This window comes from Talpa europaea (assembly GCF_964194135.1).
Source record: "Talpa europaea genome assembly, chromosome: 6".
In the NCBI taxonomy this organism is placed as follows: domain Eukaryota; kingdom Metazoa; phylum Chordata; class Mammalia; order Eulipotyphla; family Talpidae; genus Talpa; species Talpa europaea.
The window spans coordinates 21,226,958-21,243,896 of NC_140072.1; the positions used below are offsets into that span (position 1 = coordinate 21,226,958).

Sequence of the window (16,939 nt, forward strand, 5' to 3'; positions counted from 1 at the left end):
TCTACACCCTAGTTCTTATATGCATAAATAAATAAATATTTAAAAAAAAAAAGAAGTGTAGAAGTTGTCAATAGTGCAAAAGAATTTATAGGAAGTAGAAGAGGTACTGGGATGAAGGGAAGGAATAGACAGGTGGAGGACGAGAGGGCAAAGATGATCATTGCTGGGCCTCCCTGGTGGTGCAAGGGGTTATGTACAGCACTATGAAGCTATTCACAGTCACTGCAGGATGGCATGAGTTCGATCCCCAGTCAACCAGGGAGCTACCCACGTGGTGCGACAGACCTCTCCTGTCTTGCCTGCTGCTGCCCTCAGTGTGTTTCAGTCAATCCAACTGTTCTGTTGCTCACTCTGTCTCTGGTGAATCCTCTGCACCTCTGGCCTACCCACCAGCTCTGGTACGCATAAATAAATCAATCTTAAACAACAAAAAAAAGATCATTGCTAATGCATGATGCAGTCAACCCTGAAGTGGTAAATAATAGGAAAAGCCTGGGTGTACCAAGAACAGCAAAAAATAGCCAAGGCAGAAATAAACTTACTTTATAAATAGATGAGTGAAAGAGGGTTATGTGTGCAAAAACAAGGAGACTGGAAAACATTTTGGCAGTTCCTTAAAAAAGTTGAATGTAGAGTTACTATTAAGATAGCAATTCCACGCCTACATATATACCTGAGAGAAATGAAAACACATGGCTATCCAAAATCTTGTACACAATCACCCACAGCAACATTATTTATAACAGATAATATGTAGAAACAGTCCAAAGCAACTAATCATCAACTAATAAATGGACAAAATGTGGTATATAGTCATACATTGCTTTAACAATGTTTCAATTGATAACATACCACATAAAATACAATGGTGGTCCTAACAGGCTGCACCATATAAGCCTAGTATGTAGTAGGTTTGTGAGATTACACTCTATGATATTTGCAAAGTGAAGAAATTTGCTAACAACATATTTCTCAAAACATATTCCTGTTATTAAATAATGGCTGACTATACATATGATAGAATATTCTTCAGCTAGAAAAAGAATGAACAACTGATTCATGCTACAACACGGATAAACCTTAAAAACATGGTAAGTCAGGAAGGAAGTCACAAAAGACCACAAATAATATAATTTCATTTGTATGACACGGCCATAATAGGAGAATCAATAGAGACAAAGTACATTAGTGCAATCAAAGGCTTGGGAGAAATGAAGAAATTGTGGGATCATAATTAAGTGTTATGGGTTTACTTTTTGGGGAAGTGAAAATGTTCAAAATTGATTCTGGTGATGGTTGTACTACTCTGTGACTATACTAAAAACCTCTGAGTAGTTTTGGAAAAACAAGTCTGAAAGAATGAAGTCTTTTCATTCTGTAGTACTAGAAGTCAGTGAAAAAACAGGAGAAACAAAGCACCTTTCTGAATTATCTACATGATGAAAAAGGAAGGGCAATGATGTAAGAACTGCCAAATGGTGAGGGCATTAGGGAAAATAAATAGGAGGTAAGATGATAGCGATACATTTGAAATTTTCAGGAAGGTGACTTGCTTTTGATAGTGTAGTTAATGTAACACCATCTGGTAAAACCCAGTGTTTAAAATTTGCCAAATGTGTCAAACATTCATCAATTATCTACTTGACATGGTAAAATTCCCATTGCATGAGAGACTGGCATAACTATAATTACAACTAATTTATTTTTGTATGCCCTGCAGTACTTAGCTTGATGCTTTATGCACAGTCGGCTCTCAATAAATATTTGATGAACAAAACTCACCATCATAGCCAGAACTTGAGGCTCTGTAATTCAAAACATACTGAAGCCAAATTTTAGTTACTAAAAAGCAGAAAATTATTCCACATTTGAACCATTTTAATGTATTTTAAATGAGAACTTTAGTTCAGTTAAAAATCAAAATATACAAAAACATAATTTAGTAATCTAATATGAAAGTAAAAACTTTGTCAGAAAGGTACGGAGGACATTTTGAGAAATGCTAAAAAAACATGACTTTATTCATATATACACCACAAAACAGGCATCATTTTGATTACTTCACAATTTAAATTCTGCTTGTTTCTTAATTAAACTTTTCATGACAGACGCTGAATATTGATCTATTTTTTTTCTGACAATATCAGTAAGGTGCTGAGTTACATGATACAATTGTTTTTAGCATTTAAATTTAAAAGACTATGTTCAGTGTTTACAAAATAAATCAATTAATAAAAGACACACATTATTAGGGGAAAAATGAAAGCACATTCACCACATGATAAAAAAAAATTACTACCTAAAAATCAGAGAGCAATGTGAGCATTATTTCACTTAACCTACTGAGAAGCATGTAATACCAATACACAAATAAAATAAAACCTATTGTCTGGAATGATGCATTCATTATCACTAACTAGATGTAGATGACAATATAAATAAATATGAAAGGGATAACAAATCAAAAAAAACTTGTTTTTAGCTTAATTGTTGGTGCAGAATGTATGGCAGGGGCTGGCTGTCTGGCTGCTGCTTTAGCTTTGCTGGCTTGGCTTGCTCGAACAGCAGTCTCCAAACGTGCTTTCAATTCAGGAGCAGCTCCCATTACTGTCTTAAAAGCATGTGGATAGAGAGGCCCAATATGCATTAAATTTTGGAGTGCAAACTCATGAAGATCCTTGGAAGCTGTGATTGCTGAGGCAAAGGAATTTTCATCCAACAGGTAAGAGATCAAAGTTGGTACTAAAAGAGCAAGTAGCTGGACTCCTGCAAGTAACAAAAACAAATTAAGAAGATGATTGTGAATCTAAAAATGACAATAATTTTTTTAAGATTTATTTTTATTTATTTATGCATACAAGAACTGGGGTATAGACCAGAGGTGCGGTGGGGGTGTGTGTGAAAGAATTCACCAGACACAGTGTGGGGAGCAGAACAGGGGAATTTACTGAAATACACTGCTGAAGGGAGCAGCGGGAGAGACAGGATAGGTCTGCTGCGCCAAGTGGGTAGCTCCCTGGCTGGGTCACGCACTATGGCTGCTGATAGCTTGTGCCACCAGGGAGGCCCATAAAAATGACAATAAATGTTAATTTAAAAGACTAGACAATTACCACGGTAATCTGAATTACAACAAAATATAAGTAAATACATACAATTTATGTTAACTCATAATATTTAAAAAATATTATTTTTAATATTTTAAAAATATTATTTTATTTATGCATCCAAGAACTGGGATATAGGCCAGAGGTGGGGAGGGTGGTTTAAAAGGATTTACCAGACAGAGTGGGGAGCAGAACAGGTGGATCTACTGAAAATACACTGCTGAGGCGAGCAGCGGGCTATGCTATATGGATTAGGCCAGGTATAGAACTTGTGCTGCAGTGGCTTCTGATAGCTTCATTGTGCTGAGACTTAACCCCTTGAGCCACCACGGAGGCTCCCATAATTAATATTTAATACTAAACAAATGTCCAAAGGCTGGAAACCAGAATTGTTAAAACTATGTATTTTTACATTTACATTAATTTGTCTTATTAAAAAATACTGGCTAAAGATTCAAAAGAAATAAATACTTTATAATTGCCATCTGGTAGGAAGTATTTTGAGAGTAAGATTCTGAAATTTTTAAGGGCATTCCAGAAAAGGGAGGTTGGAGTAAGGAGCAGAAACCTGAACAGCATGTATTTACCATTATTTCACTAAAAGTAAGTACTGGCAAGGATGTGGAGAAAAAAGTATTTTTCTCATTTTAAAAAAGAACTGCAATTTTTTCCCATATTGAGGGGGAAAAAATCCCTCAAAAATAAGGAACACATAAAACTTAGGGTTGAAATACAAGAAACCCATGTCTAGCAGATACAAATTTCAAGCCTTAAAAATGTATCTATTTGGATGTTTAATCTTCTTATACTAACCTCTTTGATTCTGCCTCCTCCAATATTAACAACTCCATTCTAGAATATAAATTTCATTAAAGCTGATATTTTTCTTAAAAAAAAAAGCAGTAGTCACATGTGTGTATATATTTTATAACCACGCTTTCTCCACCTTTCATTGATATTAATATTTGTAGAATGACAATAGGCAAGACTAAAGCCTGGGCTGTGGGAAAGCAGGAAGCCTCTGACACAGTGCAGGATATAACACTCACTGATGTCATCAAAGACAGTGATAATAATCAGTGAAACCTTGCCAGAACCCTAATTCCTCTATGGCCCTGAACTTCCTCATTCTCTGCTATATATTTTCAATCTCTGCATCTCATTAATATGTGTACATCTAACATTAATGCAGTTAATAGCCATGTTCATCTCTACATAAAATTACATATAGGTATGCTAATATACATCTATATGAAAAAGTTAATCTCTATATAAAATAGATATAGATACATGTACTGAGAGGAGGCTGTTTATTGTCTGTTTTTCCCACTAGAATGTAAACTCCATGAGAGCAGTAATCTGTTTTAGTTCATGCTGAATCCCCAATGCTCAGAACAGCATCTGGCATATAGTAGTCACTTAATAACTCAAAAATTCATATTTCTTGAATGAATATGAATGAATGTGTTGTTCAAACATATACACACCCTTCCTCTTGGAAACATCACAAGATTTCAATTAATTGGATTTTTTTCCATGTTAAAATTTCAGAAGAAAGAAGGCAACAAGCTGGCTAAAGTTAAAAATCTACTAGATTTAACTTGATTCCCCTCACAAAAAAATAGTACTACAGAAGAAATGATTTTCATAACGAAAACACAGTAAAAAAAATCTAATTGTGAATTTTCAAATACATATGAAATTGTTTTAGGTAAATTTGGTAGGGAGTATCCGCTAAGAGACTATTATAGTTATCTAATTAGATATAAAAATAGGAAGCAAATTCCTCTTGAATTTGAGAGATGTTTCAAAAGGCACAGGACAAGTTTTTTTTTTTGTTTTTGTTTTTTTAAAGATTTATTTATTTATTTATTTATACAAGCACTGGGTACAGTCAGAAGTACGGGAGGGTGAGAGAAAGCAGACCAATGAAATATACTGCTGAGGGGAGCAGTGGGCACGGCAGGAGAGTTCTGCACACCACGTGGGACCCTCGCTGGCAGGCAGGGATCGAACTGGTGCTGCAGAGGCCGCGGGCAGCTTCACAGCCCAGTGCTCAACTGCTGCGCCACCAGGGGAGGCCCTTAGGACAAGTTTTGAGTAATAGATTGAATAAAGATGAACGAGAGTTAAGTCAAATATAATTCCAGTGTTTTTAGCTTGTAATCTTGGTCAATTTGGATGAGGAACATTGACTGCCTATTTCTATAATGGATTCTCTGAAGCAAAAGCCAAAAATTAACATTTGTAATTGATGTGAAAAAAGTTGACTGATAAATTTAAAAGCTAAAAGTTTACCCACTTGCAATCATACTGCTGATATTAGTATTTTTAATATAAGTATATTTCATATAACTATAGTAATGTAACAATATCATATAATGAATAAATAACAAATACAGCATTAGTAATACTCATAATAAGCACCGTCATGGTTTCTTCATTTTTTAATGATTTGCTTCATTCAGGTAAGATATGCTATAGATGAGTGTTTTGTACTACAGCAAGACTTTTTAAGAAGTAGAGCAGGCAACTGACATTTTAAAAAATTAAAACTACAGCTAATGCTAAATACATGCAAAAAGGAAAGTCAGACCATTAATGAAATATGATAGCATTCATTAGGATACCATCTAATGAATGAATGAATGAATATATATGATATTAACATGAAGACAACAATTTACCTTTGGTTGGTTAAAAGCATTCAAACAATAGAGAATTATGCTAGAAAGAAAAAGTATGAGACTTTTCTCTCCCTAGCCTGTGTTAAGTTTAATTCTAAACTAGGGCCTCTGTTTGAAAATTGATCCTAAGAGTTAATCTAACTCAAACATATTTGAAATACTGTGTGAAAGGCAATAAGCACAATGCTTAACTAGAAAATGACTCAGATTTAGTCCTTATCTTTATGAAATTTACAGTGAATAAAGTAAAAATAAAATTATGTTGAGGGCCTCTCTGGTGGTGCAAGGGGTTAAGACTCAGCACTATGAAGCAATCCACAGTCACCTTAGCAGGAGTTCGATCCCGGGACAGGGAGCTGTCCCATATGACGCAGCAGACCCCTCCTGTCCCACCAGCTGCTCCTTTAGCAGTATGTTCTGGTAAATCTGCCTGTTCTGCTCCTCACTCTGACTCTGGTGAATCCTCTCAACCCCCCCACTGAACACCTCTGGGCTACACCCCAGTTCTGCAAAAAATAAATAAATAAAATAAACATTTCAAACTTGGAACCGTTTTAATAATGATGTCTGGTATGAATGCTAATCTGGTCTATTTATTATAAAGATTTTATACCTCTATCACAAAATGCATTATTTTAAAAAGTGTAGTAAACATCCATTTTCCCCCTAGTTCTGAAAGAGTACATTCCTAGACAATAAAAACGTCAGCATAGAAATGTCATCAATAATTAATTTTAACCTCTTGCTCACAAAAAATAAATACAAATCAACTCAGTACATTGTTAGTAGCATAAGCAAAACATTAACTTCTCAGATAGTAACCACTTCTTAGTAAAGTTCCTGTTTGAAAGCCTCTGTCTGATATAAAATAGGATTTTTATATGTTTTCATTTCTGACTAGTGGATTTTTACAAGAAATTACTTACTGTTATGTTCTTCTCCAAGAGCAACCAATGTTTCAAGAACTTTGATTCCTTCCTGAACAGCTAAAAGTTCTACATTGCTGGCTGGTCTGTTTCTTTCAACAGCTTTTAGCTTTTCAACCACTATTGGAGCTAATGAGTGGATATAAGGAGTTGAAAGTGCACGATTGGAATGTTGAAACACTGAAAGGAGAAGCTGGTAACATTTGGCTTGAACCTATATAAGAAAATCATTTTTTTAATTATCACATATGATAGTTTTTTACCTGCTCAACAATCCTATTGCATATTAACATATACTGAAATGAAGGGATACTAGAGCAAGGAAACAGAAATGCAGGATGAATTGATGCCACTTTCTTAGAGGAATGAAGTAGGATAACGAAACTTTCAATAACCTAACTAAATGAAAATAATCAAATAAATATTTCATATATGTTAAGTGAAACTCAACTTACAGACTTTATAGATTTCATTAGAATGAAAGAAGGTAGAAACCAGGAATTCTAATTTGTAATTCTTTAATTTACAATTGTCCCTCCTACTTTAAGCTAACTTATTTATTAAGGAAGGTTAATTTGAAAGCTGTCAAACAAAGTATATAAATGTATAAAACCATATTGCTAAGACACTCAAACCCATTTGAATTCCCTAGAAATGACTGGTGATATCAATTTAAGTTTTCCAACCTTGCTGGAAATAAGAAATATTTGGAGAATTTTTGAAATAAAAACCTCTAATTTAGGAAGATAGTGGTAAAGTCTGGAGTCATGTTACTAAACTTTTTTTCTAGCGTGCAACAGGTTTGAGAATCATTAGTTTAAAACTTTGATATTGTAAAACAACATAATTTTCTAAAAAATAGCATTCCCAGTATAATATAGACAATAAAGATTTGCCCTTTAATGCTCTTGGTGTCATTAAGTAAACAATAAAAAATAAAATCATAGACTCATGTAACATTTTTACCAACATAAGCCAGGGCTAATCAAATGTTTTCAATATTGGAAAATTTCCACATACATGAATGTATCTTTCCTAGTGCCTAAATTTAATGAATTTTTTCCACTTTTTCTATTTAAAAGCCACATAGGAAATACTTAGGTTTTCCTTTGATGTATCACACATTTTAATCATAATAAATCAATCTGAAATCTTCCCCAGAGAGTGAAATATTTACCTGTATGCTTAATTGCTTTAAATGTAACTTACCCATGGGTCACATGAATTTAATGCGTTTTTAAATCTGTTCAGGCAGCCATTCTGTAATGACTGGACTCCTATTATTTCACTACTGGCAGACCACAGGAAGAGCGCAATTGCTGTTAACATGCTTACTTCATCAGGTGTTGGCACAGAATCTTCTGAGTAACATGAAAAATAAAGTGCCATGCTGTTTGTAAAATGTTTTGGAATTTCAATATTGAACAATAACTCTCTCTCCCCAGTAACATTCATAGCAATGTGCGCCTCATTCTAACACGATCCATGAACAACTACATGGAGTGAATCCATTTACTACTGAAGAAAACAGACATACTTTAGTAAAGTACTTTATTTTTCTAGATGATATATTAATCAAAAAATATAAGCATAAATCCTAAAAAGAACTTTAATAAGAAAAATACATCTAAGTATGAAAGTTAACAAGGAAATAAAAAATTAGCTAAAAGTCACTTAACTTCCTTGGAGTTTAAATTGTCCAAAACTTTCTAAGTACTTTACTTCCAACAAAGGTAAATGATTATGATAGGGCCTCCCTGGTGGCGCAAGGGGTTAAGATGCAACCTACGAAGCTATCTGCAGTCAATGCAGCATGAGTTCGATCCCCAGCCAGCCAGGGAACAATCCACATGGCATAGCAGACATCTCCTGACTCGCCTGCTGCTCCCCTCAGCAGTGTATTTCAGTCAATCTGCCTGTTCTGCTCCCCACTCTGTCTCTCGTGAATCCTCTCACACACCAGCCGCCCCCTGCATCTCTGGCCTGTACCCCAGTTCTTGTATGCATAAATAAATAAATCTTAATAAAATGATTATGATAAAATAATTTTAAATTATAGAGTAGTTAACTTAGTGTTATCACCATCTTAAACTTACAAATTCTACACAACCATAAACAAAAAAATCTTGCATGGTTTCCTAAAGACAACATTCTTATAATTTTTAGGAATTTATTGCTACTGCATCACTTATTCAGGAAAAGATACAACTTTAGCTTAATGGAAAGATAGTATGCAATTAGGAATGCAGAAAACAGTACAATTATTCCAACAAACATCACTACTGAACATATAGAAGAGATCCATTATTTCATGATTGCCATTTTCTCTATAGTTGCACTTATCAACATTCTTTATATGCCGAATTTGGGTTAATTTGACAACTGCAAATCCCCAACGATAATCAATACTTGACTAGGATTACAAACATATATGTTTGAAAATTTACTATTATCTCATAATGAGGGTTCCAACTTTCTGTAAGGAAAGTTGGAATGGCCTAGGAACAACAGTTGAGAATAAGCTCATTAACTTAACATATAGAAGTCCACTGCCTTAATAACACCAACAAAAAAAACACATAAAATTTGGGAATTGAGTCATTTTACAACAACCTAAGTCATATTTGTTAAAAAGTCCAAGAACTTCACAGTAGGAATATTATTCTATGTGAAATGAAAACAATCTCTAATACATTAATCTTTGTCTCAGATTTTTTGTCAGATCAAAAATTTTTGTTACTAAATTAATATTTTTTTTTTTAGGATTTTTAAAAATTTATTTATATAAGAACGGGGGTACAGGCCAGATGCGTGGGAGGGTGAGAGGATTCATCAGAGACAGAGCGGGTAACAGAACAGGCAGACTGATGAAATACGCTGCTGAGAGGAGCAGTAGGTGAGACAGGAGAGGTCTGCTGCGCCATGTGGGTTTCTCCCCAGCTGGCCAGGATCAAACCTGCGCTGCAGAGGCTGCTGACAGCCTCACAGTGCGATGCTCAACCGCCTGCGCCATCAGGGAGGCCCTAATTAATATTTTTTTTTTTTAAATAGAGGCATGTTTTATTTATTTATTTGTTTGTTTGTTTTGTTTATACATGCACTGGGTACAGTCAGAAGCACGGGAGGGTGAGAGAATTCACCAGAGCCAGAGCGGGGAGCAGAGCAGGCAGAAGGACCGAAGTACACTGCTGAGGGGAGCAGCGGGCGGCAGGAGAGGTCTGCGCACCATGTGGGACCCTCCTCAGGTGGCCGGGGAGCAGCCGGGGATCGAACCAGCGCCGCAGAGGCCGCAGGCAGCTTTGCAACCCAGCGCTCAACCGCTGCGCCACCGGGGAGGCCCCCTAATTAATATTTTTATTTTCAAATTGTGACTTTAAGAAGATTTGACATCTAAATTATTTTTGACATCATTGTAGTTATAACTAATTCAGGCCCAATAGATGCTAAAACCACTGGGTGAAAGCATGATGGAGAACCAAAAATTAACAGTCTCAAAGTAGCTCCCCACAGATTCCTTGTTAATTATAAAAGGGGAAAATGTCAAGTTTATAGTGGAGAAACATGGCAGACACTACCTTAGCCAACTTATTAAACTTAAGAGACCAAATAATGAGATAACGCAACACAATATGCCTTTTCACATGATGTATTAAGAAAAGTATTCATGTAGTATTCCTGCCAAAAATGCAAAGTCTGAATCTGATCATGATTCAAGAAAAAAAAAAAAGCAGGCAATTTCAAATCAGAAAATTCAAAGAACATTCTATAAAAACAGATGGTCTATACTATTCAAAACATTAATGTCATGAAAAATAAAGGCTGAGGAACTGACCTACATTAAAGAAGAATAAAGCATTATGACCACTAAAAACAATGAATGTTACTGGACTGCATTCTGGAAAGAAGGAAAAAAGTTCTATTAAAGTCATTATTAGGGGAACTAGTGAAATTTACATGTGAACAACAAAAGCATTGAAGCTATGTTAAATCACATAAATTTGACAATTTTGTACTTATATAAGAGAGTTTTTTTTTTTTTAAAGATTTATTTATTTATTTATACAAGCACTGGGTACAGTCAGAAGCGCAAGAGGGTGAGAGAATTCATCAGAGCCAGAGCAGGGAGCACAGCAGGCAGAAGGACCGAAGTACACTGCTGAGGGGAGCAGCGGGCGGCAGGAGAGGTCTGTGCGCCATGTGGGCCATGTGGGACCCTCCTCTGGTGGCCGGGGAGCAGCCGGGGATAGAACAGGCACTGCAGAGGCTGCGGGCAGCTTCGCAACCCAGCTTTCAACTGCTACGCCACCGGGGAGGCCCATAAGAGAATGTTCTTGTTCTTAGGATATCGGTGTAGTATTTAGGAGTATGTCATTATGACTTAATGTATTCTCAAATGATTCAGCAAAATTAAAAATGATAATACAATAATATGCAGCTACAGAGTAATAAAATATTTGGTAAAATAATAACAAGTAAATCTAAGGAAAGGGTATGCTGGAGCTCACTATACTATTCTTGTTACTTTTTAAAAGTCTGAAATCCTATTTAAAAACTCATGGTATTGGTGCAGCAGACCTCTCCTGTCTTGCCTGCTGCTCCCCTCAGCAGTGTATTTCAGTCCTTCTGCCTGTTCTGCTCCCTGCTGTCTCTGGTGGATTCTCTCACCCTCCGGTGCCTCTGGCCTGTACCTCAGTGCTTGTATACATAAATAATCTTTTAAAAAAATAAATAGAGCCTCCCCAATGGCACAGTGGGTTGAGCACAGTGCTGTGAAGCTGTCCACACCCTCTGCAGCACAGGTTCGATTCCCGGCCAGCCAGGGAGAGTCCCACATTGCTTGGCAGACCTCTCCTGTCTGGCCTGCTGCTCCCCTCAGCAGTGTTTCTGGTTGTCTGTCTGTCTTGCTCCTCGCTCTGTCTCTGGTGAATTCTCTCATCCTCCCACACCTCTGGCCTGTACCACAGTTCTTGTATAAATAAATATCTTTTAAAATAAATAAATAAAAACTCATGGTATTAAAAATGAAAAATAATTGCGGTAATTTAATTCATTACACCCAAGATTTACATACATATATGAGTATGTGTTTATATACGTGTTTATATACATATTTATGCACATTTTTTAAGCAGAAGTTTAGATTTTACAATAGGAAATACAATTTTCATAATAGAAATTCTCTATTATAAAACTTTTCTTACAAAGCATGAAAATCTACTTGCCTTGCTTACAAAAACTATACAAATATACCCAATGGCCTGAATCCCTACTTCATACTTACTGTGTCTTCTAAAGATCCAGTTTTAGACAGTACATATTAGGAAAGTTAATGCGGTCTAAAACAGCAGAAGCAAACAGAAATACATTAAGACACATCAGTTCTACTCCAAGTATATTTTCTGATCTTTTCTGGGGGGAGGAAGCCTCCCAAATAAGTAAATGCCAAGACCACAGCATTTAGAGTCAGTATCTAGACAGGAGACTCAAGAGTTTTTCTCTGAAAGATATGACTGGAACATGTCTGTGTTGATTCAGTGTTATACAGCAGTGTTCTGGCAGACACATCCAATTAAGCAATAGATTAAAATTAATGCAGTTACCTGGCTGGGAATACTCCAGAATGCAGGCGAGAGTGCTACGGATCAGAGCTGTCCACTGTTTTTGAGTATCCTCAGTTTTGACCATTGAAAGAGTCACAATACTTTTAATCCCTTGAAGAGCTGCACTGACTGGTGGAGCAACCTGATTATCTGCAGACTTTATTGCTGTGTCTTTCAATATTCTTGCAATTAAAAACAGAATTGTGGGCAGGATTGTCATACATCCTGAGATAAAAACAAATCAGATCATCTCATAACTACTATAATTCTGTATATACTATGTTTCAAGTAAATATCTTACAACTGGTTATTTATCATTATTTCTTTTCCTTATTTTTTTAACAGCATTTACTGCATTATTATCACTAAGCTTCAATGTTTGAAAAACAAAATAAGAAACTGACAATATTTTCTCTCTTTTCCCAACTAGCCTTGTATTTATTCTAATAATTCACCTGTTTAATACATCATAACCTTCATAATAAAAATGAGAAGGAAAATAGGAAAACACTACAATATGCCTTGAGAAGTATCTGAGCAATTAGGTGAATCTTGCAGCAATTCTAAGACACTTAATCTTCAGTGTACTAAAGTCAGCCTAACCAAAGCAGCAAAACAAAAGGGTTATATGGTAAGAAAAAGAAATTTAAAAATCCTGGAATTTGTAGCTGAAAGATCTTTAATGTTACCAAATCCAACCTCCCACTTAATGAAACACTCCCCCATTTCATACTCTGCCATCTTTGTCTACAGTGATTGAGTGAGAATTTATTATTTTCACATCTATAGGCTTTTGCTGAGCTAAAATTATTATCTCCTAATAATACTGTCTCTACTTTCTAGCTAAAATAAAATGGAGGGAAGGTCTACTTTTCCATCCAATAGTTCTTCAGGTATCTGCCATTATTTTTTTCAGTTATAATTTCTTTAGTTGCTCCTTAGAGTTAGCTGTCACTCTCTACTGACATTCTTTAGTTTGTCAGTGTTGCTCAAAAGTGGCAACCAGATCAAACATTAAGTTGTTTAGTAATTTCACCTCATAACTATCTCCTAACATTCAATGTCTTCCCTCAAGTTACAGTTCAATCTTTTTGCTAAAGTTTGTTTAAAATATATCTGAGAAGTGCATACTGGATTTTTTTTTTAAAATCTATAATCTTTATGGGCTCCTAACAGTAAATAAACCCTTAAAAAAAGGCCAGCTGCTCCTTTCACCCTTGAGATTTAAGAGGAAAATAAGTCATAATAATGCTTAAATAGGGTCTCCCTGGTGGTGCAAGGGTTAAGACACAACCTATGAAGCTGTCTGCAGCCACTGCAGCATGAGTTCAATCCCTGGCGGCCAGTGAGCTACCCACATGGCACAGCAGATCTCTCCTGCCTCGCCCACTGCTCCCTTCAGCAGTGTATTTCTTTCCTTTTTTTTAAAGAGTTATTTATTTATTTATTCAAGCACTGGGTACAGTCAAAAGCGCGGGAGGGTGAGAGTATTCACCAGAGCCAGAATAGGCAGACTGACGAAATACACTGCTGAGGGGAGCAGCACGTGTGACAGGAGAGGTCTGCGCGCCATGTGGGACACTCACTGGTGGCCGGGGATCGAACTGGTGCTGCAGAGGCTGTGGGCAGCTTCACAGCCCAGCGCTCAACCACTGCACCACCAGGGAGGACCTCAGCAGTGTATTTCTGTCATTCCTCCTGTTCTGTTCCCCACTCTGTCTCTGGTGAATCCTCCCACCCCCCCCCACACCTCTGGCCTGTACCCCAGTTCTTGTATGCATACATAAATAAATCTTTGAAAAAGTAAAGAAAGAGACTTTTAAAAATAATAATGCTTAAAATAAAGGCAAAGCTTATCTTTGTCTAGTGTAATATAATTCACTTCCAAATAGAGACCAAAACCATACCAGCAGGTGAACAAAGGGATGGCAAATCAGAGAGTATGGTAACAGTGGCGGCCACCAAACGAGCACTTTCTTCTGACAGTCGAGTTTTAGTGGCTGTGTGACTTGGAGAGTCTGACATCTTGGTACTGAGATGTGGCATATGTCGTACTAAAATGAACATCATCAGCTCCATTGTTGCAAACACAAGAGATTTTCCAGGAATTAGACCACCACTGTCACCTCCTTCTCCTAACACAGGACAGGATTCTTTTTCCATATCATCTTCATCTTGTGTAAAGGAAAATTTGATGAAAATAAAAAAAACAAAACCCAAACAATAGATAAAACAACACAATATATATGTCTGAGAAAATTTTTTTCAAAAGAATTTACAAATAAATGTCTAACTGATGTCACATGTTATTCTCAGAATAATTCTCTGCCTCATGAGAATTCTGTTTGATTACTCTCCTTAAAAGTGAAGGACTATTGATGGCTTACTTGAAAATTTTTGTTAGGTATTCTAGTTAGAAATGTATTTCATAATAGAAGTACACATATTTCAGGTTGAACCATATGAGTTGACACTTTTGAATATAAATAGTTAACTATAAGCAATTTCATTTGGTTCTTTCTAATGAAAGCAAAATCAATTGTAAATCTTCTAGTTGTATGATTATATTTTTTGAAAACTTACAGGCATTAATATTTTTAAAAGTATGGCACAAATAAGATCTACTTCAAAGTCAGTGTAATTTATAGCGCTTACTTAGAGTATTTCTTTTTTCTTGCAAATAATCCTGAGCTGCTCTTACTATCTGTTGTACAACTCCGGTAACCAGCAGCTGGACAGATGGTGGGTTCCAGGTCAGCAGGAGGCGGTGCAAAACACTCAGCAATTCAACACCAATCAACTATTATAAAATAATACAGATAGACTTAATTCATTTTAGTTTCAAATGCTAAATTTGTATTATTAAAATCTAACTTAATATATAGGACGATGTAACAAATGAGAACATTCTAACAATCTTGAGAAATTGTATTTTATTCCAACATATTTTCAGTCAACAAATGATCACTTAGATGCTTAAATACTTTTTTAATAACCAAAATTATCATCTTCCTATTTATTTCCTCCATGTGGACTAAAGAGTTTTATTATGGTCAGTATCACTAAAATTCATGATTTCCAACCTAAGCTGAGTACCCAAGAAATGTCCACCAGAGATTCTAGGCACTCCTGGTAAGCCCCTCTCTGAGTCATCTCAGAAATGATCTTTTCACCACTTACTTTGCCTCTTATTCACAAGCCCAGTGAATTGGCCTTAACTTTCAAAGGAGAAAGAAACTTAACTGCAACAAAAGCCCCCATACCTCTTTCCATAAGATCAAGTGTTCAGCTTCTTACCCACGGCTGATTAACCTTTCCTCATGTGCTACCTACTCCATCCTATTTGACTACCTAAAGATTCTTTCAGGTCTTCAATCATATCTCATGCATATCAACCTCTCTTCCTAGTTAAGCTCCTCTTCCCAGTATAAGGAAAATGTTCAAGTCTTTCCTATTTAATTTTCCTTCTCCAATTTCCCCCCTAAACCCCTCAGATCCTTTTATCTAACCCCATGTTCTCCTCTAGCTCTGCCTTGCTTCTTTTTTCTTAGCTTAGATACTTATATTATATTTTCTTCACCCTCTCATCCACCCCTCAATCTTGTATAATCTGGATTCTACTCCCTTAAGAAAATTATCTGTTTAAGGTTACCAATAATCTACTATGAACTATTTTCTGTCCCTGTCCTTATTTACTTGATTTGTTTATTTTTTTTTAAAAAAGGTTTATTTATTTATGCATACAAGAGCTGGGGTACAGGCCAGAGATGCAGGGAGGTGAGAGGATCCACCAGAGATAGAGTGGGGAACAGAACAGGCAGATGTACTGAAATACACTGCTGAGGGGAGCAGTGGGCGAGTCAGGAGAGGTCTGCTGCACCATGTGGGTTGCTCCCTGGCTGGCCAGGAATCGAACTCATGCTGCAGTGGCTGGGGACAGCTTCATAGGTTGCATCTTAACCCCTGTGCCACCAGGGAAGCCCTGATTTGTTTCTTTTGATACTACTCTCTATTCTTGAAACTCTTCTTTCTTTGATATCTCTGTTTTGTTTGGGCTGATCCCACCTCTGGTACTCCTTCCTCTGGTGCTAATTTATTTCCCTCATCTCAATCCTTATTTACTATTTATAAGGTTCTAGTCTTTGCCTTCTTTCCTTCTTCCTTTTAACCAGGTTTCCTAGACTGGTATACTCATTTCTCTAGAATTCCAAAACAGAATCTCATAAATGGCCTCCATTCTCATCTCTTACAAATTAACCTCTACAAGTTTATACAGTGACCAAATATATACATATACATGATTTCTGAAATACAAATTCAACCATTCCTCTATGAAAACATTTTTAATGATTCCTGATCACTTTCAAGACATATTTTAAACACTTGAACATGCCACATAGAAATCTTCATAATCAGTCCTTTACCATCACCTAGCCTCATCTAACACCTACATGTTTTGTTCACCTGAGTCACAGAAAATAATAGCTGTGTCCTTGAACTTGTCATATTCTCTCCTGCCCCCTTATCTTTGTATTTACTGTTCTCCTTAAGAGGAAAATCTATCTCTCTTGTGCTGCCTCATTAATTACTATTATAAAATTTGACTCAATTATAATCAA

At 36.1% G+C, this 16,939-nt stretch overlaps 1 protein-coding gene across 1 annotated transcript in view; it reads right to left on the reverse strand.

Annotated features, from left to right (window-relative positions):
• Window positions 1-2,461: 2,461 nt before the first annotated feature.
• Window positions 2,462-16,939, reverse strand: part of HEATR5B (HEAT repeat containing 5B) — a gene marked incomplete at its 3' end in the record, with an annotated part of 70,504 nt that continues 56,026 nt past the window's right edge. Inside the window, exons 30-35 of the mRNA XM_084235653.1 lie at window positions 14,976-15,120; window positions 14,228-14,494; window positions 12,321-12,545; window positions 7,930-8,081; window positions 6,721-6,934; window positions 2,462-2,766 (exon numbers count right to left, since the gene is read on the reverse strand). Of these exons, the coding sequence (XP_084091779.1) occupies window positions 2,462-2,766; window positions 6,721-6,934; window positions 7,930-8,081; window positions 12,321-12,545; window positions 14,228-14,494; window positions 14,976-15,120 (1,308 nt within the window). The remainder of the gene's footprint in view (window positions 2,767-6,720; window positions 6,935-7,929; window positions 8,082-12,320; window positions 12,546-14,227; window positions 14,495-14,975; window positions 15,121-16,939) is intronic.